The following is a 26,729-nucleotide window of genomic DNA, read 5'->3' as shown; positions in this document are numbered from 1 at the left end:
CAAAGAGTATTTACATCAATGATTTGGCAAGCGTGAGTTGTGTGGCAGCTCTCACACCAACCTATAGGTTCCACCGAAATAAGCTGTAGATAAACCCACATATTACTTTTGTTAATAAACAAAAGTAAACACAAATCAAATCCTTCCCCATATGAAGTTCTTCAAGGTTACAAACAATACTTCTAGTCAGTCATATACTGACAAATAAAATAAAGCAAAGATAAGTAGTTCAGTGCTGCATACATACAGCATTACTGGAGTACTGAAAAAGGGACCAAGAGAACTTTAGTACTGGACTTACCAGAAGATGGGTCCACAACTGGTGCTAACTGAACCCTCTGCCCAGCAGAGCCTACTTCCTTCTTCAGAAATGAAGGGACATAAGCATTCGTTGGACCGCTTGATCCTATAGGCCCTGAAAGAAATGGCACGGAACAATTTTACAATGGATTGTAAAATAAATGGAGCCACAGGGGCTAGCTTCTTAGCTGGATAGCTGGTTGCCCACAGGGTAAGCGCCCCAGGCAAGCAGTCTCAAGGCCGGCTACCTCATTCCTCTGGGGGCTGGGGTGCCCCAGGCCAGACTGCGGTACAGCCGTGACCCCTAGCAAGCTTAGTGATTGTCAGCTCTTAGTGAAAGTCAGCTCTTTTGTGATTTCAGCTCTCAGCCTGCTCGTAGGGGCTGCGGCTGGCCATGGCTCCTGGAAGGCAGACGAAGAGAGAGAGAGAAGGCGGTCAAGAGTGTTCCACGATGGTTTATTCTGAGGGTCTCACGAAGGGTCTTGAAGCTGCTCTTCTCAAGAAAATGAGCCCAGACAGCCTCTTTTATAGGGTTAGGGAGGATTGAAAACTGACCAATTGTAAGGGTTAGGGAAACTAGCCTATGGGGTCACAGAGAGATAAGGAGGACCAGAATGAGGACTCCTGGTTCAATTCCTATGACTCAGCAAATAACTATCTCTAAACAACCCTCCACGGAGCCGTAGCCAGCCCTGTGTCTGCTACAACGGATCTCCAATACTGTCAACAGGAGACAAAGGCATGCCCTGAGAGATCATTTTCAAGATCATGGACTGATCAAAACAAGAACTTAATTGAAGGCACTTGAAATCCACAGCTCCTATATAAACACCTGCATTCAGGAGAGTGTCAGCATCAGACTGCATTAGAGATGAATGGAAAACATGTACAAATTGTACCTGTCAGAGAAAATGGCAGTTCTCTCTGACATCTCAGCTTTTTCAAGGTTTCTCAAAGCTTTCAAAACTTAGCATTTCAATTGGAATTATTTTGCTTGACTTTCAGCAACTATGTGCTAAGAATACATTGACTCATGGTTTCTAAGTAGGGAGTCTGAGGCTTTGGTGCTGCACAAAGCTCTTAGTGAAGAGCTGTGAAAAGCTCAAGTGAAGCCTGTGAGAGCACAACTTAAAAATGTGGTAAAGATTCACATTTCAGATTTTGAAATCCAGCTACAAAACTTGTCCCTAAGATGAGCAGGAACAGATTTGACTGATCTGTAGGATAAGCCATAGAAATGGAACAAAACAGTCTAGAGTTATAGCACAGAGGGGCACTAAACAAGAAATCATGCACAGAGCAGTGCCATCACATGTGTGCCTACGCTGTACTAGAGCGGTGGCAAATTTCCCCTATTTGGGAAATGATGGTAATGAATAAAAAAAAGAAAAATCTAATGACATCCTATGCTGCTACAAAAGAAGCAAAAACTTGTAAAAGAGCCAGGAAGAAGACGTGCTACGTATATAAAGGTTCTCATGTAGTTTTGCTATTTACAGTGTCCTCCCATCTTGAATCTTTAAAGAGCAATTTTCTGATTAAATTACATCCAAAACTTTAAGTTGTTGTTTTGTGGGTTTTTAACCTCAGCTTCTAGAGGCCCAAAATGCTTCTCTGGGCCAAGATTCAACGCAAACTTTGGCAATAAAATACTTTCAAAACAATATATGCGAAAGAAGTATGGCACTGCAGAACTGTATCACATGAAAACCCGAAGCCATGGTTTAGAGAGGAAATACATAGATACAATCTAAAAACATCAACATGTTATTAACATGTAATATCTAATAAAAACTAATGTAAAAATCTACAATTACTTCAACTCAAACAACAGTGATTAAATACCTGAAATACCAAATGCAAAAAAAAAAAGTGAAGGAGAAAGATTTAAGAGTTTTGCTTTTTGTCTAAATTTTTAAACTATAATTACTACATTATTTTAAACAACATCAATTTAAAGACACAATGATAGATTTTTTTTTTGCTTAGTTCATGTAGCAAGTGTGGTGCATATGGGCTAGTTCAATTTATACCAGCTTCCTCTGGTAATGACAGCCATTTATGTACCAGGTAGACTAAAATAGTTTGGAAACAAGAAAACATGACTTAAGAAACTGAAGAGAGAAACTGAAAGCAGAAGGAAGTATTTCAGGTTGAACAGATCTAAGCTGTCCAGCCTTCCATGCATGGGGTACTTCAGCCTCATGAAGATTCCTTAGAAGAAATTAAGTTTCACTTTAAGGCAGTCCCCCAAAGAGCGCTCATCACAGATTTTAACTCAAGAACACACAGGGTGAGCAGGTGTCTTAAGAGCTGACAATGTTCTGGAAATAGATGACTGCAAAATACAACAGTAGGGAACTGAACAGACATCACTTATTATCATTCCTCAGAGTCTTACGTACACCTTCTTACCTGAATTCATCCTGTTGGTAGTACTTCCTCCCAGACCAGAGGTTTTCCCAGACAAACCAGAACTGGGCCAGTGATTAGATGGAGCAGACTCTTTGTTTGAAGTGGAGACTATGCTATTCCTGGTGGTTATTCCTGTATTGCAAAAATGCAAAGATTACTTCACTAAAATCCCTGTTGCCACACAGGCCTGCATTCATTCCACCTGAATGCACAATCTTAGAGAAGATCTCTGGTTCAACTTAGCCAATACCTCCCCCCTCTCAGTAACTCTCTGAGTCACTCTCCATCCTCTTATTATACAGGAATGCTGGAACTAGCCACAGGCCCTAATCCTGCAGACATCACAATATAAGTAGTTCCACTAGCATCAATGGCTGCTTATATCACAGGACAGGGTCCTTACATCAAGGCCACAAATACTCTCATGTCACAGAAAGTGAACCTTGCTACATACATGAAATCTGTGTTTCCAATAAAAGCCTAACAGCAACAAGATAACTTGAGAGGCAATAATGGCAATTCCATTTCTTATTACTGTACTCTTCTTTGTCTCTCCTGAAACCTCAGATTATGCAAATAGTTTGCACTACAGTTCAGATGACACCTATTATTTGTATTTAATATAGCTCCTATATTTAAGCAGGGTGCCTAACATTCAAGGATGCACTCCCAATTTAGGATATGGCTAAAGCAGTATTGGGAGCCATGTGTTTCACAATGTCCTCTAGTAAAACAAGTTTTAGCTACCAAAACTCTGTCTAAGTGAAACAATTTGAAGTCATTTATTATTTCAGGAAAAAAGACTGAGTTTGCTGTCACAATACCGTCTAGTTTACTTAATTAATTTTGAAGTAGTAATACTACAAATGAATAAATAGCTAACACTACCTTTATGAATAGATATTATGAGAAAGAATATACTTTGTCTCATTTTAAATACTGGCAAGACATGCTGTCTGCCTCCTGTACTTCATCCTGCCTCAGCACTGGTGTCAGTATAGGAGAGGTTATCATGAAGACAGGCATGTAATTCTCTACAGAGACACAGATCTGCGTTTTACTTAACTCCAAACTACAGCAAAGCATATTCCACTACTAGTTTGCCTGTTGTGCATGGCACTATGCGCTCATGAGATAAACACATGGCACTTTCTTTTCCAGTCTAGAAGAACTGTCTTATACTTTTTAGGGAGACAGGAAACAGTTTGGCATATATACAGACATTTTCTAATGCACTTCTAAGTATCCATCAGGAGGAAGCAATACCAACAGTCCTGTCCCTTTGTTTGTACTGCTGGACTACTAGAATGTAGTTGTGTCGTAGCCATCTATACTACAAACTCTTTCTGTCCTCGTGTTCTTTGAGCAGTAGCCCGCCTCCACAAGTTCAAAGGATAAGAGCTAATGCACCAATGACTATTTCATACTCCTGTTGGAATTTCAGGAAGAAAACAAAAGTATTTTACTAACCAGGTCGATACCTAGAATGGTTTAAGTAGTGTTGCTTTGCTGCAGAAACTTGTAATGTAGGAGTGTCCTGCCGCAAAAAGGTTCCATGGGAAGTTCGTGCACTGCTGCCAGAGCCTACAGCATCCAAAGGCTTCAGGTCCAAAATGCTTTCAAATCTGTAATTCAGAAATTCAATTCTTATAGCACATGTATATTCACAGCTGACTTTCTCAACTACTCCCCATCTCCAGGAATCATTTCCTTGTAATGTGTTTGCTACACCATAAACACACAGGCAACTGGGAGTATTATCAAGCTGAAGTAATGCAAGTGACCCTGAAAATCAGATTTGTGCTTCTAGTTCCCTTAAAGTTTTTAAGTCAGTCAGCAAGTTTGTCTCTTCTGTATACCATCCGTGGAAACTGCAGCTCAGACTTGTTCAAAACAGTTTATATGCATTGAATATGTCAAAATGGTCCACATGTAAAATCGAAAGTATATATTCAAAAATTAACTTGGTGAGACTTAAGCCAGTTATAATTTTCAGTGGAGAAAAAAAAAGAACACGAAATTGTATAGATATACATTTCTGGATACAAAGAAAGCATGAAGAGCAACATTACTAAGAAAGAGGAAAAGGGCAAAGAAACAGACCAAATAGCATGTACACATAAAAAACCCCTTACCTACAGAGAGTTTCATCATTCTGCCTCTTTTTGTTTTTCAAGTCCGTTCTCATGATGGAAGAGCTGAAATCAAGGTCTTCCAAATCATCCCAGTCTTCAGAACTCTTAACTGTCCTGGGAACATGTCCCCATCTGCGCCTAGGTTTTGGTTTAACTTCACCATTTAAATTCTCAGACCCAGCAGACGTTTTCTGTTACAAAGATTGAAAAGAAACCAACCCACATGCTCAGACCACAATCTAAGTGACAGGAACAAAGAGGACTTTTTTTTCCTCTATCTCAAAGAGTAATAGTGGGAGTAGAGGTGTAACAATACAATCTTCAACTTCCATTAAACATCCTAAGAACACAATCTATAGCCTGCTGACATTATTACATATCTTCTGCATTTTGTCCTGCAATAAAGTGCCTTGAACTTACAGAAGAAGAAATTTCTTGGGTCTCAATTCCAATACTATTCATGATCCAGTATGCACCTCCCAAACCATTACATTATGCTCAATTTTTACTTCTAGACCCACGTTGCGAATATAAAACTGCATGAATGATTATGTTTCCACAAGCCTGTGTCTAGACATTTAATTTCTTTTTTCTTTTTCTTTTTTCTCTTGCAGGACATCACAGGCACAAATTTCAGTCATTCAGACTCAGCAGTACATTTCGACTTCATGTGACACTGGTCAGTACAGACCCTGCTTATGACTGACCCTGTAGCAGCAGCAGTCACACTGTCTGCTCCCATCACCTATGTTATGAATCCAGTCTCCTCATTAGTAGACAGAAAGGGCACATTCTCATGCTGCAAGAAGAATCTGCTGGTTTCCATTTCTAGTTTGGAAGACCAAAGGGACTATTATTCCCAGTCAATAAATTGGATGCCTTAAATGGATGAAGGCAATAGTCTCCCTCATTTCAGTCCTGTTTAGTTTCATACTTTTCTCTCTGGCATCAATCCCATTAATATTTTGAACACTGTACATCTGTTTTATTCATATGAAATCAGTGTCATCCTGTAAGTGGTGCAGGTGTAAAGGGTACCACAAAATGGCTCTAAAATGAGAAATTGACCTCCTTGTTTTACAGCAACTGGATTTAGAGTTCAAGAGAGGAACTTCCAGTTTCTAGCAGTAAGTTGGAACATTGGAACCATTTTTCAGTTCCACTCATTGTCATTTTAGTGAAGTACAAGAACCTTGAAAAAGAACAAGAAAAAGAAACACAAGGAAAAAAAGTCAGGCACTATATCAGAAAGCTAATGTTATGCTAGGTGGACCTTTACCTGCTGAGGAACCTTATTGTGTATTGCAGGCAGAAGAACCTGGTTAGACTTGTCCTCCTGTAAATAGTTACTGTGCTCAGCCCCAGAGTTGTCTGTCTTACATGCATACACCATGTGCTGAGAAGACTGGCTTTGTTGAAAAGGCTTTGATGAAATTCGGGCATGAGGTTTCAGAGGGGGCTGTGCTGGAGGGACAGGCTTAACCTGCAGAGACAATTTATTCTGCAGCTCCTTTTGTTTTCCCAGTTCCTGAATGCCCAGGGCATGCCCAACCTGGAAGTACGAGTATCGAAGTGCCTAAAAAGTAATAGAAATGTTAGGCTTAGAAAACCAAAGTTTTTCATTTACCCCAGTCCCATGTGTCAGCACAAATTTCATTTCCTTTTTTTGTGGGGTAGGAAACAGTAGAAGACCCATCTCTCAACACTAGATTCTAGTGAGTACAGCCCACTTAAAAAAAAAAAAGTTGCAATAGTAGGGAATTTTCAAGAGATACCAAGTTATCAAATCCTCTGTGGGCTACTACAGAAGGAAAGGTTCTGTAGAATTGAGATAGTTACCCAGGTGTATGGCAGCTAAAGGCATGTTTCCTTACATGCTGTCTCTCCATGTGTGTGTGTGAAACACATCCCACTCATCATTACAGATTCAGCCAGCAAAACTCAATGACCCCAGAGATATCTCCTCCATTCTCCATTTCTGAGACTGATTTATGTGAAAGAAATATGACCCTTATGGAAATTAGCATCTACCTTTTCTGAAAAGTTAGTAAAGTTAGTTAGTAAAAGTACTTTTATCTGCCTTACAAGTAATTAGGAAGTTGTCAGTAAAGGCAATTAATCTATCTTGCTGTTCCAGGCACACTCATCTTCCCTTCCCAAAGACTTCTTACTGCAAAAAGCTTCTAAAAGCTCAGATTCCTCACTCTATTTGTACTTTACTGTAAAACATTTCTTAATGTTTTTAATACTCCTAAAGTGATTTTTTGTTCTTCATTACCTTTGAGAGTTCATAATCTATTTCATTTTTTAACAGTTTTCATTAAATTTCAAGACTTTAATTGCACTTTGTACTGAAAGTTTAATTAAATCACAAAGGCTCAGCTATGGCCCTTGAAGTCAAGTGTCAAGAATCCCATCTGTTTTCCAAAAGGTGCCCTGCTCATTGTATTAGTTGAGTACTACCCAAAACCAGCAGCTACCACCACCTGTACGTGCAATACTGATGACTTGGGGAATGCTTATGTACAGGATGTCGGAATGTAACTGCAATGCACTTGAGCTGAGGCTGCCCAGCAAAAGCAAGCCTTATCCAGGCAGCAGTGAGCTGGAGGAACAGAGAGCAAGGTGGACTAACAGCTGGCTGAAAGGTCAAGGCCAAGTCAGTGCAACAAAGTCTTGGTTGGAGGCCAGGAAGTATCTGTGTTCCCCAGAGCTCATTACTGGGAAAAATACTGTTCCAACACCTCCATTTATGTGGTGCAGAGTGCACCCTCAGCAATTCTGCTGATGACACAAGTAGAAGGAGGGGCTGACACACTGGTTGATTGTGCTGCCACCCTGCAGGACTTCCACAGGCTGATGAAACGTGCTCACAGGAACCTCACCAATTTAACAAGGACAAATACCAAGTCCTGGGAAGGAATAACCACGTGCACCAGTCCATGCTGGGGTCAACCACCTGAAAAGTAGCTTTGCAGGGAAGGACCTGGTGGACACCGAGCTGAACATGGAACAGCTACCAAATACGCCCTTGCTGCAAGTAAGACTAAGTCCTGGGCTGCCTGAGCAGGAGTGTTGCCAGCAGGTCAAGAGCAGTGATCCTTCCCCTCTCTTCAGCATGGGTGACGCCATGCCTGGACTGCTGTGTCCAGTTTTGGCCTTCCCAGAAGAGAGATATGGACATAGCAGAGAGAGTCCAGCAAAGGGCCACAAAGGTGATTAAGGGACTGGAGCATCTCACATATGAGCAAAGACAGAGAGCTGGGACTGTTCAGCCTGGAGAAGAGAAGGTTCTTGAGGATCTTATCAAAGTATGCAAAAAAACAGAAGGGAAAATGCAAAGGAGATTGAATGAGTCTCTTTTCAGGTGTGCCCAGTGACAGTAGGCACAAACTGAAACAAAGGAAGCTCCTTCTGAACATCAAGAAACACTTTCTTACTCTCAGAGTAACTGAGCACTAGCACAGGCTGCCTAGGGCAAGGTGACTGAAACAGATTCCAGTCATTCTGTGGCACACCACAATGAAAGAACAGCATCACAACCTTCAGCCACACATCCTACCTTCACTCTGCTGCTATTCACAGTGACTGGATTACACTTAATTCAAATGTATTTACACATTTGATTATTAAGCACATACCCCAAGCAGTTGATGTTTCATGCAAAAGATTAATTACTCTTAATTAACCTCCTTTGTCTTTCAAATTGTTCTTGGATTTTCCTCCCTTCTAGGAACCGCACCCTTGAGCAACTGCTAAATGACTGCTCCTTGCAGTCATTCAGGAAATGAGGAAAAAATCACAAGGAAAAAAACACAAGCAGACAAAAAAAAAAAAAAGTCAAACCTGACTAGCTGTTGGTCGCTTTTTGGGGTCCCACTGCAGCATGTCTCTCATGAGCTGCACTGCTTCACTGCTAGCATTAGGTATGAGAGTTTTTAGGTTGTTAGGTACACACTGAGGCCACCGAAAATTCATGGAAGCTGAAAGCTGGTAGCCTTCAGGCCAGTCGTTCTGCAAGAATGAGATTTTCAAACAAGTATCAGTGCCTAAGCACACTAGCACATATTCTACCAGTAACAGGCCATGTCCAGCTTACTATGGTCTTGCATTGAAAATTTCACTACAAATCTTCACCCCAAACACCTGGTAAGAGGTGAGTCCTGCTGTACATCTGACAGAGTCAAGGGCACAAATGGAATGAGGAAATAGGAATCTTCCCATGATTCCAGTTTTTAACCTCTTAAACCATAGGTTTTTATGCAATGTACAAGAGAAAATTAAATTCCCACCTAAAGAAATCACAGTCTAAGAACTTTGTTTGCTGTAGGGGTCTGTTTTTCCTCCACTATGTGTCAGGTATAGCATAATTACTGCACAGAAAATAAGTCTTAATTTAGTTTATTATATCTGAGATCAATACCATAAATTAACAGTAAGGAGGAAAATTACTATTTTTATGTTTACTTCTACCGTGCCATTGTGTATTGTAGAACAGCTCCAGGATTACTGCAGTCTGGAATATCACTTCAGTTACCTTTTTTGGCGTCCCTAAGACTTGGCAAATTTTGAATATAGTATCAATTTCACTAGCGCCTGGGAAGAGAGGCCTGAGCGTGTAAACTTCTGCCATTATGCACCCAACAGCCCAAATATCTATAGGAGAGCTATAGCAGGTGGATCTCAGAAGTACTTCAGGAGCCCTGTACCTGGAGAGGAAAGAAAGAAAAGGAAATCCCAACAATCAACACAATTCAAACATACATGAAATTGCTCACCTCTTCACTCTTTGCTATTAAGAGCAAACATTCTTTAAAAACCTCCTCTCCTCTCCTGTACACAGACATTTTTTCTTTTTTTGATTAAAACTACAAAATCTTCTGTAAACGCTCACACCTGGCACACAGCAATCCTAGCACGTTCCCACCTCCCTTACTACACTCCCACTCTGCTCCTGTGCTGTTGCCATCTCTAAACTATCTTGCACTAACTGAAGCTTTTCAAATTACACCAAGCTTAAATAAAAGTTTCATAACGAGAAGGCATCAAAAGTAGCATAACAATCAGCACGAATTCAGTACTGTACTACTTTCAAGTGTTGATTGCAAGTTCCTACAATGTAAGTGAGTACTAGCACTTACCACCTCGTGGATACATAATCTGTGTAAGGAGGTCGAGATCTGATTTCTCGGGCTAAGCCAAAATCTGCAATTTTCACAAGTTCTGGTCCCATGCAAAGCAGGTTTTCAGGTTTCAAGTCCCTGTGAAAGAACCCTGAAATTCAAATGAAATATTGATGTGGATTGCAATGTCATTCAGAGCTGTATCCTTTATTTTCTAACTGGATAGTTTCTCTTTAGTTATTAGCATTGAAGCTGGAACAGCACCACACATATCAAAGTCCTATGTGATCAGCAGAGCTGATCAGTACAGTGTTGTTAAGTTGTGAAGAACAGTATACACAAGTTGGCTATCTTGTAACAATTCAGAGCATTTATTCAGACAGCTCTCTTTCAAGTGACACTTCTCTAACATAAATAAAATTCCACCATTTTAATGCTAACTGGTGCTAACTATTCCACCATTTTAATCATTCTAACTGGAAACTGACCAATGAAATTATCAATCAATTATATAAAATGTTATTTTAAACAGAATATAAATTTAAATGAGGAAGTTTTTTGCACTTCAAACTTCTTTTTAAATCTGAGACCATAATCTGCAAGCACTGAGCTACTCAACACCACGTAAGAGGATCTCAGTATATTTTTTTAGTGTTCCCTGCATTCAGCAAAAACTGATCATGAATGAGTGCTTGGCAAGAGCTCTTTTAATACAAATGAGAGAAGAGGGCTGGTGTATCACTGACTACTGTCTGAAATTTGCTTCCACCATTAGCCCAGAAATCTTGTCCTTCTGCATCTTTCTTGCAAGCACCTGAACCACCATTCTGAGATAGAGCTCCCTCTGCAGTACCTAACTGAAGCTCTCCCAGCTCCTTTCCAGAGACTTCAATATGCTTACTTCTTCCATGGCTTTGAATAAGTTCCCACAGAGAATGGACTAAACACTGACACAGGATATGTCTACAGGACAATCTACAGGATTGTCCAGTATAACTAGATTAGCTTTTGTTCATTAGATTAATGTATATCAGCCTGAAGACATAGTGCTGTAGGTATCTACTAACCAGGAGACTGCATCCTTCCTAGGGATGTTGAGTCGATATTCTGGTACTAGCCTGAATTACTGTTTCTTTGTGAAAGATACCAGGCAAAACAATCAAGGCTGTTCTTAGCATTTAGTACAATCACTTCTGTATTCTGCTGCACAGACATGCACCAAGAGAATGCTCGTGAGGCAATTTAGTTCATGACAAAACTTGTAGAAAGATCAATTTGTCGTGTACTCAAATAAAAAAAGATGCTTAAGACTTTGGATGGACAAAGAATGTAAGAAGTTTAGTTGACAAGCATTTCTATGCCACACAGCAGCAGAATGGAGAAACAGAGAGGGAAAAAATGGTCATGAGATTTTTTCCAAAACTGTTGTGGAAGGAATCTTGGGACGCTCATTCTTACACTGCGAGCCACAATATCATCACAATCATCCTGTTGGGTTTGCCAAATATTTCCAGGTGTTCTTAACTACAGATTTGAAACATCTTGGCAGAAACACAAGTCTAGTGTGGCAGCAAGTCAGTGAAGAAGGCAGTTCCAACGTAGAATTGTTCAGTCTTAACAGCTACAGTAAGCTAAATACCAATAAAAGCTATGATCCATTTGACAATTCATTAAAAAAAGCTGGCTTAGATTTTTGCAAATCAAGCATGATATTTTTCTGTGTTTACATATTATCTATGTCACTGAAACAGACTGGAATTTATTGTTAGGTTTCAGATGAGTATCCAAGCTCCATTAGAAGAGTGAATAAAGTCATTAGCTGGAAAGTATTTTGCAAACCACAGTTAAACGTGCTCTTCAAGTGAACTGCAATGCTGGTCCTTATAAGCATTTCGCTTCCAGCACTCTGGCCAGCGATGTCAGCTCTCTTCTGATAACCCAGAGATCTGCCCAGCAACAGACCCTTCAGTGTATCTAGCAGACAGAATTGCAGAGGTCAGCAGGCGAGGAAGGTTTTGTTAAAATAAGGTGTTTGTTTTGAGATTTTTTTATTAGTTAAGCTGCTTATCACTCAGACTATTACTTTAAATGTATCCTATAGAAAAATGTGTGTTTTATTAAGGTATCTGTGTGTACCTGGAGAAAAGAGTAGTTTCTTCTTTGTTTCAGTCTCAGGGGACCTTTAAATCTATCAAGAAATGTGTTCATTAACACCCAACGAGTCTGAGTGGCCAGCTGCCAGACTGAGAAAGTGAAAATCTACAGAGAAACAACTGAGAAAACCTCCAGAATGAAGTATTAGGCAACTATAAAATACAGGTGTTTTCAATCATCTGAATCTCTCATACACAGCCACTCTTTTGATCATTCTTTCTGCTCAAGTTAGTAATGTAATTGCTTTTCTATTAATCGAAAAACTTACACAAACACTATCTGTCTCTAATTCAGAAGGTTTATAGCTAAAACATAACCTACCATGCTTATGAATAAATGCAAGCCCTTGCAGGATCTGATACATAATATTCCTAACTGTAGACTCAGGGAACAGTTTGTTTCTGTGGAATAAAGGGAAGAAATAAATATTAATGACTAAATTCATACATCAGCTTATGCTATCTAATGAATCAAAGATAAAAGGTAGCAATGACAAATAAAACTGCTAGTCAGCTTTTCATATTTGCCTACTTTCTTTTCTTGTTACAGAAGAAATTCTTATTTCTTATTCTATAGTCCCTTGGCACAAAACTGGCAATTAACTAAGAATTAAGGAAATAATTCACATTCTTAAAGGTCTGACTTACACAATGCTTAACAAGTCCGTGGCCTAGCTAAACTGTAGAGTGTATGATGCAAAGCTTACTTTTAGAGACATCTGGGCTTTCTGTTTTCATAAGAAGGCAGGATATCAAGCATTTCTGTGAAATTCCCAAAGATAATTGGTTTCTGTTATAGTCTTGAACTATTTCTTCAAAGTTCATTATTTCATACATCTATATGTATGAAATAATATTCACATACATCCATATGTATGTGCCCAATTAAATTACAGTTTTCTATACCCGTGCACGAATAGTGGTTTCATGCTTAAAAAGGTATTTAATGTGGCATTCACATAGATATATTATAATAATAACCTTACTTTGTTAAATCAAGGAAGATTCTTGTCATCTGCCAGGCTGATACTATGGTCCATAGAAAAAACAATTCAAAGCAGGAAATTTTTCTGTCAGTTATCCTCTGGTGGATGCTACCATGGCCCAAAGGCTAAAATTAAGACTTTCTTAATGCTCCAGCAAATACCAAAAAGCTGCATTTTATTCAGAATGCTGACAAATGAAATAAGCAGTCTTTGATCATGTCAGTTCAAACAGCAAGGAAAAATAATTCTTGGAAGCAAGCCAAAATTTGACACCTCTTGATTACTGTTCCAATGACTTTTTATTTATTCATTTATTTGAGGAAGCCATAAAAGAAGAGATGGTGATACCAATCTCTTATTAAAAGTATCACTGGAATACTTACATAGAAATCAGAAGTTCTAGGTCCAATGCCTCCTCAGTGTGAGGACTATTAAAACGCATAGTTCCTACCTCTGAAAAGAACACCCTACCACACTAATGTGGGACAAGACTCTGGAAACTCTCACTAGACTGGCTGGGATATGCTCAAAGGGGACAGTGAGAGGTCCTGCTGCAGCCTGCAGCTTTAAGCTATAGTGATCCAAGCCTAAACAAATAATAGGAAGTCCTTTGAACAGAATCAGTGGTGTTAAAAGCACATTACAAAGCAAAGCACATTACAAAAGGCAAAGTAATTAATTTATATCAGGAATGGGTGATGCTGTTACATACCTCTCTTTCATTAACTGATAAAGATTTTCCTTCATGTATTCAAACACAAAATACAGATGATCATTTTCCCTGATAACTTCTTTCAGCTTTACCACGTTGGCATGGTTTAATTTCTTCAAAGACTAGAAACAGAAAATACAAAGATAATTTTACAAGGGTCTTAATATAGTGAAGAAGAAAAAAAAAAAATCAAGTTATTTCACTGTTGCAGAAGGATTAACTTCAAAAACTGTTACGTGTCTTAAATAATCAGACAGCTCTGAGAACCAAGACCAGATCTCCAAGTATTACCACATGCATATACAGTCTATACATCAATTTAAAGTGCTGCTCATTCAAAAGGCAGCTATCTGCTATCACTGTAAGCACCAAAACAATTGCATTTTCTCTGTAAGAAACTTCCTAATGGCAAAATTCACACTCTTCTTGCACCTGCACTGGCAACAGTCAGGTTAGAGTCAATACTAAAAACAACCCTGGAAAGTCTTTCTTGGTACTGTGGATTAACTTTTGCAGGCAGCTGAGCTTGTTCAGCCCCCCAAGTGAGATGGGGGAAATAATCAAAGGGTAGAAAGTGAGACAATTCATAGGCTGAGAAACAGAGTTCAATGGGTAAAGCAAAAGTCAAGCATGCAAGCAAAGCAAACTAAGGGATTCATTCACTGCTTCCCATGGGCAGGTAGGTGCTCAGCCACCTCCAGTACAGCAGGACTCTATCACATATAATGGTTACTTGGGAATCAAATGCCATCACTCTGAAGGTCTCCTGCTTCCTCCTCCTTTCCCCACCTTTTGTTGCTCAGCACAATGTCACGTGGCACAACCCTTTGGTCAGCGGTCTTAACTGTGTCCCCTCCCAGCCTTTTGCCCACCTTGAGCCTACCCACTGACAGGGAAGCAAGAAAACCAGAGAGGGCCTGAGGGTTGTGAAAGTACTGCTCAACAATAACTAAAACATACTTGTGTTGTCAAGACTGTTTTGGTCAGAAATCCAAAACACAGAGCCACAGAAGCTGCTACAAAGAAAACTAACTCTACCCTAGCTAAAACTAGTAAACTTAGGTCTTCCTTATTTTTTTAGATTTTCAGTGTATTCAATGCCCATTTCTACAGGGTACCATAAGAAAAATGACCTAGGTTCTCTGCATGTTTTCTGTGCTGACTATAAATTAAGGAGGCCCCTAGAGCCTACCCCCAAAGTTTCATCAGCATCAGAATTTCACACTGTCTGTCTGTCCCCAAGCCAACTATAGAGAAACAACTGCATGTACAAAAGTTAATGCTGCACAAAGAGTATGTATTCTCAAGCTCTGAAAAACAAACACCAACTCCAGGTGTTGTGACAGGAAAGCTCTCATTCACACACTCCTCACTGCAGGGAGGAAGCAGCTGTCTACAACCAAATAATTTTTGTAAGACTGCAGAATTTCAATATGTGTTTTTTTAAGATGACTGACAGTCCCTTCCAATGCAGAGTCAGGGAACAGAACTGAAATATCATATGCTACAGCTCACTTTGGGAGTAGTGTTTTGACACAAGAGTTGTAAAGAATTTGATGTAACCCCCAAATGTGACAGTGATCACCTAATTTGAAGTCAACCACTGAACAAAACAAGTACCTTAACCTCTCGAAGGTTCATGCACTCCTCCCAGGAATAAAACTTTCTCTTCATTCTACAAAAGTAGAGGGGAAAAGAATGACTAATAATGCATTGAAAACATCAGCTGTTCTTAGAACCAAAAGCCTCACTGCATCTTAACAATTCAGTTCTTCCATGAAAATGTAAGATGCCAGCTCCTTTGTCAAAAAACGTTACATTTACAAGGTACAGTCAAGTTGATTTACTACAAAACACACTCAAATTTTTCTGTTATTTGAATTACAGTCAAATAACAGTTACTCTTACACAGCATTGCATTTTTCTGTATATATATCTTGCTGAAAATAATTCAGAGCTTTCAACAAGCTCAGGCATGCTATTTTTCTTTCTGGTCTTATGATGTAGTAGAATAGAGTCTAACTGTGAAAACAACAAGGGTAGTTTTGACAGTTTTGACACAAATCATATGAAGATCCAATCACTTCACTGGGTCTCCAATTTTATCATATTTTCCTTGCTCTTCTTCTCTAGTTTTGATTTCTCTGTGATTTTAGTATTTTGCTGTATTTCCACATTTTCCTTTGTCCACTACTCCCCATGTTTCTCCTTCCCTTGCAAGGTGCATCTATCATGCCAACTGCTTTTCGAATTCTGCTTTCACCTTCAAGCTTATAAGCAACTCTGCTCGAACAGAAACAAACAGAAACAAACTGTGTGGCAGTTTTCTCCCAAGCCAGACTGTAACTCCGAACACAATATTTGTGTGTTTGTATTGTATGGTCCTGTGTGTTCATACACATTTTGATTACCATTCAGTTCTTTGAGACGTAACTCTATGCTTCAGGACCAAAAGGATGAAGGCTCACACTTACATGCACACAGAATATCACAGACTAAAACTTACAAAAATACTCAACTGTGTAGAGTCTGGATTTCAGAGTGAATTAGGCACTCTCTGAAGATCTGAGCCTTTGCCTTTAATGATAATTCAATACTACTTATTATTGTAGCAAGTTTCCAGTTTGAAATTGGCTCTCACAATTAGACTAGTTTAAGAACTACAAGCCCTTCATGACATGAAGGTGTCTGGATTTTTTTTCTTAGCAGTGTTTTTGCAGCTACTCTCTTGTGCACTCAGTTACAGGCCGCTTCTGTTTTTAACAAAGGACCAGCATTAACACCTAAGCTAAGAGAATACTTCTGGCTTGTTCTGATTTTTCTGAGTTTTTCCCATATTGCAAACTGAAAATTAAAGCAAGACGTTCTAAGCAAGGTCTGATACAGACAGAGGGGATTTTGAAAGTTGATAAAGCCAGCTATTGACTCCTCAAACAAAACAGCATTGTACTAAAAGCTCTTTTGACAAGTCTGTCCCTTGTCATGGTCATGGTCAGTATTTCAGGAAGGTGCCTGCAATGCTTTACAGCTGTCTCTTACCATAGCTGAGACAAATAAGCCATTTACAAACTAAAGTCACTACTGAAGCAGAAGAGAAAAATCAAGCCAACTTCTCAAAGGATTTAAAGAAAATCTTAAGCTGAAAAGACCAATATGTCATAGCATAAAAGATAGAGATAACGGACAATGAGATCAGTTGTGTTATTTATCACTGCAGTATTAATATTCTATTGAAAATTAGATTACAAAATACATGTTCCATATATGCAGCAGCAAAAGGGCTATAGATTCCAAAGCAGCACTGCAGAATACTCTAAGTAATACGTAAAACACGTTTGACTGCACATGGCAGCAGAGTGCTGTTACACAATAAGCCTATGTATCTCACCCTCTTTATACCCTGATGAGGCTTTGGAGGATACAAGGAACTTTTTCATGCTGCCCAAATACAACTCCATATTAAAAAGCTGCATGGAATGTGAAGTACTCAAACCAGCATGACCAAGTTGATGCGGACCTAGAAAGGAAAAACCTCGACTATGCATTATTATGTAATGTATGAGAACACTTACTTTTTAATGGCTATTAGCTCTCCAGATTCAATGCTTCTCCCTAGGAGAACAGAGCCGTAGGTCCCATCACCAAGCTGTCTGATAGTTTTGTACCTATTCATGATGAGGATACTTCAGCTGCAAGCACATTTCAGTCCTTGGCGTTTCCCGTGTTTTTTCTCCTCCGAGTGTAACCAGTTCTTTCTGTGGCAGCATAAATATAGAGCACTCAGGACAGTGTGAACAGTTGCAGCAATCATGTTTTCAAGACTTAGCCTTCGGTCTGAAAGCATAGAACATAATACATTTGATTTCTGTACCCTTCTGAGATTGCTTGTTTGCAGACTGCACTCTCCTCCAAGAGAACAGTCCCTGTCAGCCATACATGAACAGTTGTCCTGGTGGCTAACCAAAAAGGGCCAGCCTGTATCTGGATGTAACTGGGTAAAATCCCTAAAGCCAGTCCCATGCTAAAGCTAAAGGTATCTTTCAGAAAGCTTGCAGGCAGCCCTGATGGGAGACACTATTACTAAAGTCACAGGATAAAGTCTCACAGCCTGGAGAAAACAGTCTACTAAAAGAAAAAAAATGAAGTTTTACAATACAATAGACAGAGATCTGTCCTAGCCAAATTTTTAGGCATGTAAGTCACCATCTTACAAGTTACACTGCCATCAGTTGAACCAATATCCTGAATTTCCATATGGTCCTATGTGAGATAACACACACATACACATTCCTTTAAACAAAGCGGGCAGAGGAAGAATATGACATTCATGTCAGGTAAGACCAAATGTTTTTCACTACAGTAACTCTAATCATAAATCAGTCTCTAGAAATAGTGGCAACATCAGCTTATCTTCCCAATCTTTTGTTGTAAAACTGCATGAGAAAAAAAAAAAAACCCAAAGAACAGTTTATAACCTAGTTCCAACCCCTGTGCCGTGGGCTGAGACACCTTTCAGTACCCAGGCTGCTCAAAGCCTGACCCAGTCTGGCCTTGAATCCTTCCAGGGATGGGGCATTCACAGAATCTCTGCTGGATAATAAAGCAAAAAACTTCTTATTTCTAGTTTAATGTAATTGTTGCTGGTATTTCCTCAACTGCAGTTTAGAAAAAATGTAATCTATTCTACGTAAACTAATCATACACTTGAAATAAAACAAAATTCCCCTGCAATGAAGGTTTGGTCACTTGCATTCTCTTATTCTTCACCTCTTAAATAGACAACAATATTCATGGCTTATGACTTTTGCCGCCTGTAGTGTGTATTTTAACTACATTTTCACAATTTTTTCCTGTAGTAGCATTATATCTCCCTTATTTCACAAAACTGTATTATGATTTTTGAGGTAATGGGATTATGTTACTGGAACTCTGAACTGACATCAGTGCAGAGCCACAATCCTGTAGATGCAGGATATTGTAAACAGATGCAGGATGTTGTGAACATCCTTTATTTTCCATCTTCTAAGCCTACTAGCCCTACTAATACTGGTACAGGAATAAAGACCAGGAAGTTTGAAGTCAGAAGACCTTTTGGCAATTTACCCACTGTGCATCATGTCTCTAAATCTACCTCAGACACTGGTCAGTGTCTCAGACAGGCAGGAGGAACTGCGCTCTAGCAGTACCTGTTTCTTTCCACACACTCACTACTACAGAGAACCAGGACTAAGCACCTTACATTAGAGACCTAATCCCACATTCTGTACTACTTGCCAAGGAACACAGAGCCTGTCTCTAACAACAGCAGTTTCAAGTACCAGTTCCTTTTTGGCTGGTTTTCAGATTGTGCACCTGAATAGCACAAAGCTATGTTCAGTGGTCTGCATCCAAGTTAAAAAGCTTTAACCTGCTTACTCCAACTGGTCAGTGACTGCATGGCAGCTCAGAAGCCTTCATTCATAACCTTGGCAACCAGATTTCAAACATGGACATTGTCTTGCACATTTCCCTAGTCTGAAAATCTAAAATTTACTAATATCCAAGAAATTTTATACAGTAATTTGAAATCAACACAGTTGGGACTTGTGGACTCTTCTGCACATACTGCCCTGATGACAGAGTTCTGACAGAGTTCTGACAGCTGTGATGTCTTAAAATTCAGACTCCTATGCTGTCCCTGATTTACCATTCACATATCCCTTTCAGAGAACTGTGACTGAAGAGTGGAGGAGCACCCTTGCCTCATATTTGATAACCACAGCAAAACTAAAGATGTTGAACACTACTAGCAGTAATCAACAATGGCTGGATAGATTGGTTGCTTGATATCTCTTGAACAGATACAAGTGGTGAGCCTAACTATTTACTGCTTACTGAGGATATTAAATTGCCTCTCCTTCCCACAGCCACCAATTTTCAAAAAACTTGTATGAAATTATGTTTGCAATTGTCAAATGTGATCAAAACAGACTGAAATACTTTTTGAGGAATAAAAGTGAGTAGAGGAATAAAACCAACAAAACCAACCAAACAAAAACCCCCAAAACCAACAAAAATCCCAAACATAAAAAACAAACTCAAAAAACAAAACCCCCCAAATCCAAAACCAAAAAGCCAAAACACAAAAAAAACAACCCTGACCCAAATTAAATAAACCCTCCCAAAAACAAACAAGAAACCCCCAAACCCCCAATCAACAAAAACAAAAAACCAAAAACAAACAAACAAACAACCCCAACGAAATTAAAAAAAAAAAAAACAACAAAAACCAAACCAGTCAGAAAACACTTATTTCAGTGAGAAATTAACACTAAAAGAAATGCCAGAATGCACAGAAGTTAACCCAGCTCCCCTGGAAGCACAAATCCACCTGTGTGAAAACCCACTGACAAAACCTGAATGAAGTCTTCTCCAGTTAACTCGATCAGCACCATTTCTTGTTGTCAATAGTGAGGTTGTTTTAAAAATCTACTTTACTCGGCCTTCAGACTGTTTCTCCTGAGTCCCACTGAAACTACTGAAAAGAGCATGAGTGTCTGACAAGCAGTCTGCAGAGGTACAATACGTACAATCTAATCTAAAAGTATATTCCACACATATTCACGTCGTCAGAGAATGTAAATATAAACTGCAAAAATATCTTAATGCAAAAAGTGGGTTGTTACTAAAGAGTAAAATGTAAACCCCTTATTTCCACCATGTTTTAACACCGTGTACAAACTCACCTACTATACATTTTTCTCCACAGAAATCGAACAGCAAAACGCCTTCAATACCAAGCCTAATTCAATATATCGAGAGTGCTTTCTAACTAAGTACAACTCAAACCTACTGTTGTCGCTCATGAACCCTTTATACACGTATCCACTCCTGTTTGAAGTGCCGAAGCACTGAGAACTGAAAGCGAAACTGGCTCGTTCTGCCACAGCTGAGAAACGCAGACAAGTAAACAAATAGCATGTGCCTTTTTAAACTTGTTCTGCGCTGTGGCAAATATTCGAAGATATTACTAGCAGGAAGCAGTGAGAAAGCCGCGGTTCAAAGCCGTGGGTGTCCATGGGTGCGATCCCAGCGGCTGCCGCGTTTGTCAGAGAGCTCTGAGGGTGCCCCATGAGCTGCACAGCCAGGCAGGGACAGATGTGCGATAGCGGGTCCGCCGCTCAGGCCAGGTCCCGGCTCCTGCCCGGCCTCCGCGCCCGCCCAACCTCGGCCCCGGTACACTCGAGTGCCCCCGCTCCCGTTCCTCACTGTACGGCACTGCGGGTCCCCCGGCCCGCCGTGCCCGTGCCCATGGCCGGCAGGACTCACCGCGGACGCGTCTCCCCGCTCGGGCCCGGCCTGCGGACAGGCCCGGAATGGCGGCGCCGCCGCCCCGCGGAGCAGCTGCGGCCCAGAGCGGACCCGTGCCGGCCTCGCTCGGCCCATGGCGCGGCCCCGGCCCGGCCCCCCGCGCCCCCGGCCCGGCCCGGCCCGGCCCGCCAGGGCTCCCCGCGGGGGGACAGCGCCCCACGACCGCGGCCGGGGCAGGCGCGCCGGGCCCCACGCAGAGAGGGCGCTGAGCTGAGTGTTAACGGGAAAAAAACAAACCAAATCATCGCTGGAGCATCTCTCTTATGAGAGACTGCGGGAGCTGAGCCTGTTCAGTCTGGAGAAGACTGGGAGGGGATTTCGTTAATGCGTAGATTTATCTCAGAGGTGGGTACCAAGAAAGATGGTGCCAGACTCTTTTCAGTGGTGCCCAGTGACAAGAGGAGAGCAATAGACATAAACTGAAACACATGAGGTTCCATCAACCGTGAGGAAGAACTTTTTTACACTGAGGGTAGCAGAGCACTGGGACAGGCTGCACAGGGAAGTCTAGACTCCCTCTCCAGAGACCCTGAAAACCCACCCTGGATGCATCCCCGTGTAACAAGCTCTAGGTGACCCTGCCCTGGCAGGGGGGTTGATCTAGATGACTTCCAGAGGACCTAACCAAGCCTAACAGTTCTGTGATTCTTGTGAAAACAAAACCCAGCCGAACAAAGATGAACTCCACACTGACGGGCCTCTCACATCTCAGAGAGGAGTTTCAACAACAAAACTAAAATGCAGAAATACCAAACTGCAAACAAGTGGGAAGAATATTGACATTTTAAGTGGGGGCCTGTGCCTTCCTCACCCAAGCACCAGCAGCTCATCCTGGCTCTGACAGAGTCAGCCTAAAACATAATGGGAAGAGCAGTAAAAGGAAAACAAGGAACAAAAAACTGTTCTAAAACAATTGATTTAAGGACTGTAATAGTGATTCAGGAAGTGTCAGCTTCTTTTTTACACTTCATCCTTTAGTTTTTAAAAGTAAATCATAGAGTTAATTCCCAGGGTTTGGAAAGACAGGATGAGCTAGTGCTGTAATTGAGGAATACAGTGGAGGACAAGACAGTCATTTGCTAAAACAGGTGTGGGGAAAAACAAAGCTCTGGGTGCCTCCCCCACCTCATCTAGTCAGAGGCTAATCTTTATATTTACACGAATATATCATAAAGACTCCAATTCCCTCCAACACACAGGGCATGATTCTCAGAGAAGCCAGGAGGAGCAGCGTACACTAACATGAGATCTCTGCTTTAAGCCACCTATATTACATCCCATGTGCAAATCACGTATTAGCACTCAGCCCTGCGACTGCCACAGGATGCCGTTTTCCTGTTGTTACAGACAAGGCTTTTTCATTCCCAGTAGACTAATAGAATTACTTGGATTTGAAGTGACCTTAAATATCATCTAGTTCCAACCACCCTGCCATGAGCAGGGACACTTTTCACTACACCAGGCTGCTCTGACCCCCACCCAAACTGGCCGTGAATACTGCCGGGGATGGGGGATCCACAGCTTCTCAGCGCAACCTGTGCCAGTGCCTCACGGTCCTCACAGTAAAGGATTTTTTACTAATATGTAACGTTTAATATCTAAGAAGAGGCACACCCAGGTAGGTGAAAATCAGCTTTGAGTCCAAACAAGAAGCAGCACTAATGATAACCAGTTGTAGCCATGAGCACCCAATCTCAAAACTCAGGTGGCCATGCTGTGCCATCTCAACTGCTCACACAGCCCACCACCAGCACCCAGTTCCCCCGCTCCCCACCACCCTCGGCTGCCGGCCAGGAATCGGCAGCTCCCTTGCCTCTCACTCTCTCCTCTCCACAGAGCAGCTCTACAGTCAGCAGCTGGATCTGAAACCCACAGTGGATGCCGGCTCCCACAGCCCTTGCAGCCCCATTTCCCGCCCGCGCTGCGCAAGCCTGGGCACTCACCTGCCCCTCCAGAGAAGACACACGCCTCCTCATCCTCCTCCTGAAACCGCTCAAGGCAGGAGACGTGCACAAAGGTTCACAGATCCATACACGTGGTTTTCTTCTGAAACAAAAAGACTGTGGTACGCTTTTTAAAAAAATGGGTTTCATCCAATTTTAGAAAACCTGACAAGGCGTGTACTGACAGCAGCGGATAACTGTGCTCACTGAACTGGACGGGCAAATTACCAAGGCCACGAGATTCAATGGCCTCGGTACCGCTGTTATCTCTATAGCGCGACACCGAGCGCTCTCCCGTTACCTCGTCGGCAATTTGCCTGTGCCAAGGTCCCGGCCTGACCGCAGTCGCGGCGGAAATCGCGACTCCCGGACATCGCCGCTTTACCTCGGTTCCCACTCCTGGGATCGTTCCTGCCGGGATTCCCCCTCACTACAGTTCCCAGCAGCCTTTGCTCTGCCGCCCTTCCCCTGGTGTGCCGCCGCGGACTACGTTCCCCAGCAGACCTTGCACCGCGCCGCCGCGGCCGGCAGAGGCGGCACGGGGCGCGGTGCGCACTGGGACGCGGAGTCTGTGCAGTCGCGCGTCGTAGCGGCCCGCGCGGGAGGCGGCGCTCTGACCTGGCGGGTTTGCCCGGGCCGTGTCCCGCCGCTCCCGCCGCCGGCCCTGCTCGCCGGGAAGATGGCTGCCGTCCGCAGGGCCCGCAGGGACTCCCGCTGCGTGGTGCGCTTCTCCGACCGAGAACTCTGCTAAGTGCCCCTCGCGGGCAGGGAGGACACACGGACCAACCGGGGGAGCAGAGCCCCCGGGACGGGACAGCGCCGCCCGAGCGTCGGCAGCATGGTGAGCGGGCCCGGGCGGCGGGGGCTCAGCTGCCGTGCAGGGACGGCCGGGCGGGACCGGGACAAGGGGTGTGTGTGTGGGAGCGGCCCCCTGGCCGAATTGCTGGCAGGCAGCCCTGCCCTGCCCGCCTCCGGGCACCGAGCGATGCTTGTGGGAAACGTGCCGTGATCCCGCCCCACCGCGGCTTGACCCGGCCGCCTCCAGCAGAGGGTTTTGATCAGTGGGGCTGCTTGCTTCTGGAGCGATCTAGCCCTCCGTAGGAACGCGTGAACAAAATCCCTGTGTCATTACAGGGGAGCGTGCCCTTCCTTTCCCTTTATTCCCTCAAAAATGTGGTGGCATAAAGTCACTCAGTAATTCAAAGGACTCTGTGGGCCAGGGAATCTAGTAGAGCTTGTCATTTAACATATCAGAAATACTCTGGTTCGGCATTGATTTATTGACTGCGCCTCAATATGGATTCAAGTATCCATGATGAGAACTCGATCATTCAAAGTTAAACCATTTCTGTCACACAGGAGCTGTTAAAATGTCTCACCACGGTTATAAAAACTCTTGGTTTTGAACACAGTGTTGTTTCTACCACATTTACAGAAAAATAGGGTGGCTTTCTCATTTTTTTAATAAAGCCAAGAGGAATGTTAGCTGGCAGTCACTGTTTTGCTTTGCCATGCTTGCTCCTCCCTGAGTTCTGTATGGTTCACACATAACACAACCCTGTTCAACTGGTGACACTCAACTTTGAACTGTTTCTGATCTTGGTTTTATTTTGCTGAAACACAGATCAGAACTATTAAAGGTCCTGACGTTCCAGATAGTTTAGTGAGCGGTTAATGTACTCTGAGGAAATCAGCATGCAATTATTGATTGCAGGACAAAACTGAACTGTGCAAATAAACTAGTTCTGCATTTGGCAAATGGTTTCTAAAGCTTTGCAAGCAAATCAGAATTGAATCTACTCAGCTGACTTCATTTTTTATGAGTTACTGCCTAAATCAGATATTTACTTTCGACATGTTACTTCTTCGTGGCTTGATAGACTACTACTTTCCTCATGGAAAATGAATCAAGCCAATCAGCCAGTACACAATACGATGTCTTCCTTTCAATCAGGATAAAGTCACTGTTCCATGTGACAGCTGACTTGTGTCAGGAGAAAGGCCAGCAGCACAACAATGAACTATCTAGATTTATCCCCTAAGTAGCAGTTAGAGCACAGTGTTCTGTGAATTTTAGTGAATTTTCACTGTGTACTTACAGTGTACTGTAAGTACAACACAAGCATTCTCGGAGTGGGGGCAAGTGCTTTAGGTGTGATCTCATGAGCTGTCTGCTGGTAAAGGTCCTTGCATCACAGAACCTGTGTTTACTCACTTGTCCCAGCAAAACCATAGGGTTTCAGCAGGTCAGATAAATAGTGGAAGGTTGTTAATAGACATCAGTTTTCCAGTTCATTCCTATGCAGTAGCAATGAATTAATTGCTTTACCGGTAAGTTCAGAGGGCTGGGCTCTTAGGCTGCTACTACTGCCACAAGACAGGCCTTTGGTATGAGAGATTGCACATCACACATGCCTACGGTATAGAGAAGGTAATGACAACACTTTGGTTGTAATCAATTTCATTATGGTTTTTGACAACTTTTAGACTGTAGGCCAGGTCTTCATATTACTTTTGGTTTGAGTTGAGAGCATATTTAAGTTTCAAAGAGCCTCAAATGACATTTTGGATGCAGTTGGTCCACTACCATGTCTGACTGTGACTCAGAAATGAAGAAGTAGGGCAGGTGAATGGAGAGGAGGAGTTGAAAATCAAGAGTTGAACAGATTAGTGAAATATAAAATTTTTGAATGAGGTAAACTTCATCCAGCTTCCTAACCTTCTAAGTAGTTTCAGAGCTTAAATGAGTTTGTTTACAGACTTCAGGAGTTAAAGGTTTTAATGGGCGTGGCTTTATGCACAAGATGATAGTGTGTTGATTTAGTTTAGAAATTGCTAATTTCTGCATTTTGCAGATAAAACCAGCCTTATTCTGCCCAAACTGGAGAGCTGCCTGGACATAATTCAGCTGCAAACCAGAAGACTTGCACTCTGCAAAGACAGAATTAGGCCTTATTTCTGTCAGCCCACTGCCATAATAATGTACTTTCAGACACCCATTTCAGAGCTAGCTCATTCCTAGGCTGGCTCTGCTTGGCCAACAAAATATTCCTGAATGCTAATAATGTGGTAGGACTGTCGTACTCATAGGGCATTAACTGCCTGCAATTAAATTCTGGAATCAAAGCCCATGAAATTTCCAAGTTATTTACTTCTTGCTGAGATTTAATGCCACTACTGTTTTATAGTGTTCTGGCTCACCTGTTTCCTCTACTGGGAAATTAAAAACGAGAATGTAGAAATAGATGCAATATCTGTTTATCTTCAGCAACCAACCATGTCTGTCAATTGTTAATGATAAATTATCTGAAACCTCAGTGAAAACACTTTTACAGCTGGCAAACCACTATGTTTATGGTTGTTGGGGAATATGAAGACATGTGCTAATTTCAAGGAGGTGCTTGTCACCAAGAAGAGACATTACAGGTTGCCTTCCCATCACGCTTGCTAGTATTCTGTAGTTTGGTCAGAACTTCCAGGTGCTCTAAAAATGGTATAAATTTTCTGAGTACAAGAATGCTTTGATTTCTGCACTTTGATTGTGCAGGAGGTAGAGATTTCTTTTTGAGAGCTTGGTAGAATCTCACTGACAGAATGTCACTTCAGGTCTCT

General features: G+C 41.8%; 2 protein-coding genes across 21 annotated transcripts in view; one reads left to right on the top strand and one right to left on the bottom strand.

Annotated features, from left to right (window-relative positions):
* The window catches only part of CILK1 (ciliogenesis associated kinase 1), a 27,352-nt gene extending 3,751 nt beyond the window's left edge, over positions 1 to 23,601 (bottom strand). Inside the window, exons 1-14 of one of the 19 annotated variants that reach the window (XM_050972758.1) lie at positions 23,503 to 23,601; positions 23,118 to 23,220; positions 17,397 to 17,658; positions 15,445 to 15,499; positions 13,825 to 13,946; positions 12,449 to 12,528; positions 9,992 to 10,124; positions 9,388 to 9,559; positions 8,697 to 8,864; positions 6,130 to 6,426; positions 4,851 to 5,041; positions 4,186 to 4,340; positions 2,716 to 2,847; positions 302 to 415 (exon numbers count right to left, since the gene is read on the bottom strand). In XM_050972758.1, coding sequence (XP_050828715.1) covers positions 302 to 415; positions 2,716 to 2,847; positions 4,186 to 4,340; positions 4,851 to 5,041; positions 6,130 to 6,426; positions 8,697 to 8,864; positions 9,388 to 9,559; positions 9,992 to 10,124; positions 12,449 to 12,528; positions 13,825 to 13,946; positions 15,445 to 15,499; positions 17,397 to 17,497 — 1,720 coding nt within the window. In that variant the 5' untranslated portion in view covers positions 17,498 to 17,658; positions 23,118 to 23,220; positions 23,503 to 23,601. Of the gene's footprint in view, positions 1 to 301; positions 416 to 2,715; positions 2,848 to 4,185; positions 4,341 to 4,850; positions 5,042 to 6,129; positions 6,427 to 8,696; positions 8,865 to 9,387; positions 9,560 to 9,991; positions 10,125 to 12,448; positions 12,529 to 13,824; positions 13,947 to 15,444; positions 15,500 to 17,396; positions 17,659 to 20,219; positions 20,342 to 20,549; positions 21,042 to 21,132; positions 21,390 to 23,117 lie in introns of those variants that run through there. The other 18 variants (XM_030236538.2, XM_050972757.1, XM_030236540.2 and 15 more) reach the window with 18 other exon arrangements.
* FBXO9 (F-box protein 9) overlaps positions 23,586 to 26,729 on the top strand; it is a 19,187-nt gene continuing 16,043 nt past the window's right edge. The window contains exon 1 of one of the 2 annotated variants that reach the window (XM_050972766.1): positions 23,586 to 23,958. Coding sequence is in view for 1 of the 2 variants with exons in the window: in XM_009094660.4 (XP_009092908.1) it covers positions 23,956 to 23,958 (3 nt within the window). In the remaining variant the exon portion in view is untranslated. The remainder of the gene's footprint in view (positions 23,959 to 26,729) is intronic. The other variant, XM_009094660.4, reaches the window with a different exon arrangement.

Source organism: Serinus canaria, chromosome 3 (assembly GCF_022539315.1).
Source record: "Serinus canaria isolate serCan28SL12 chromosome 3, serCan2020, whole genome shotgun sequence".
Classification (NCBI taxonomy): domain Eukaryota; kingdom Metazoa; phylum Chordata; class Aves; order Passeriformes; family Fringillidae; genus Serinus; species Serinus canaria.
This window is presented reverse-complemented; position numbering and strand designations above follow the sequence as displayed.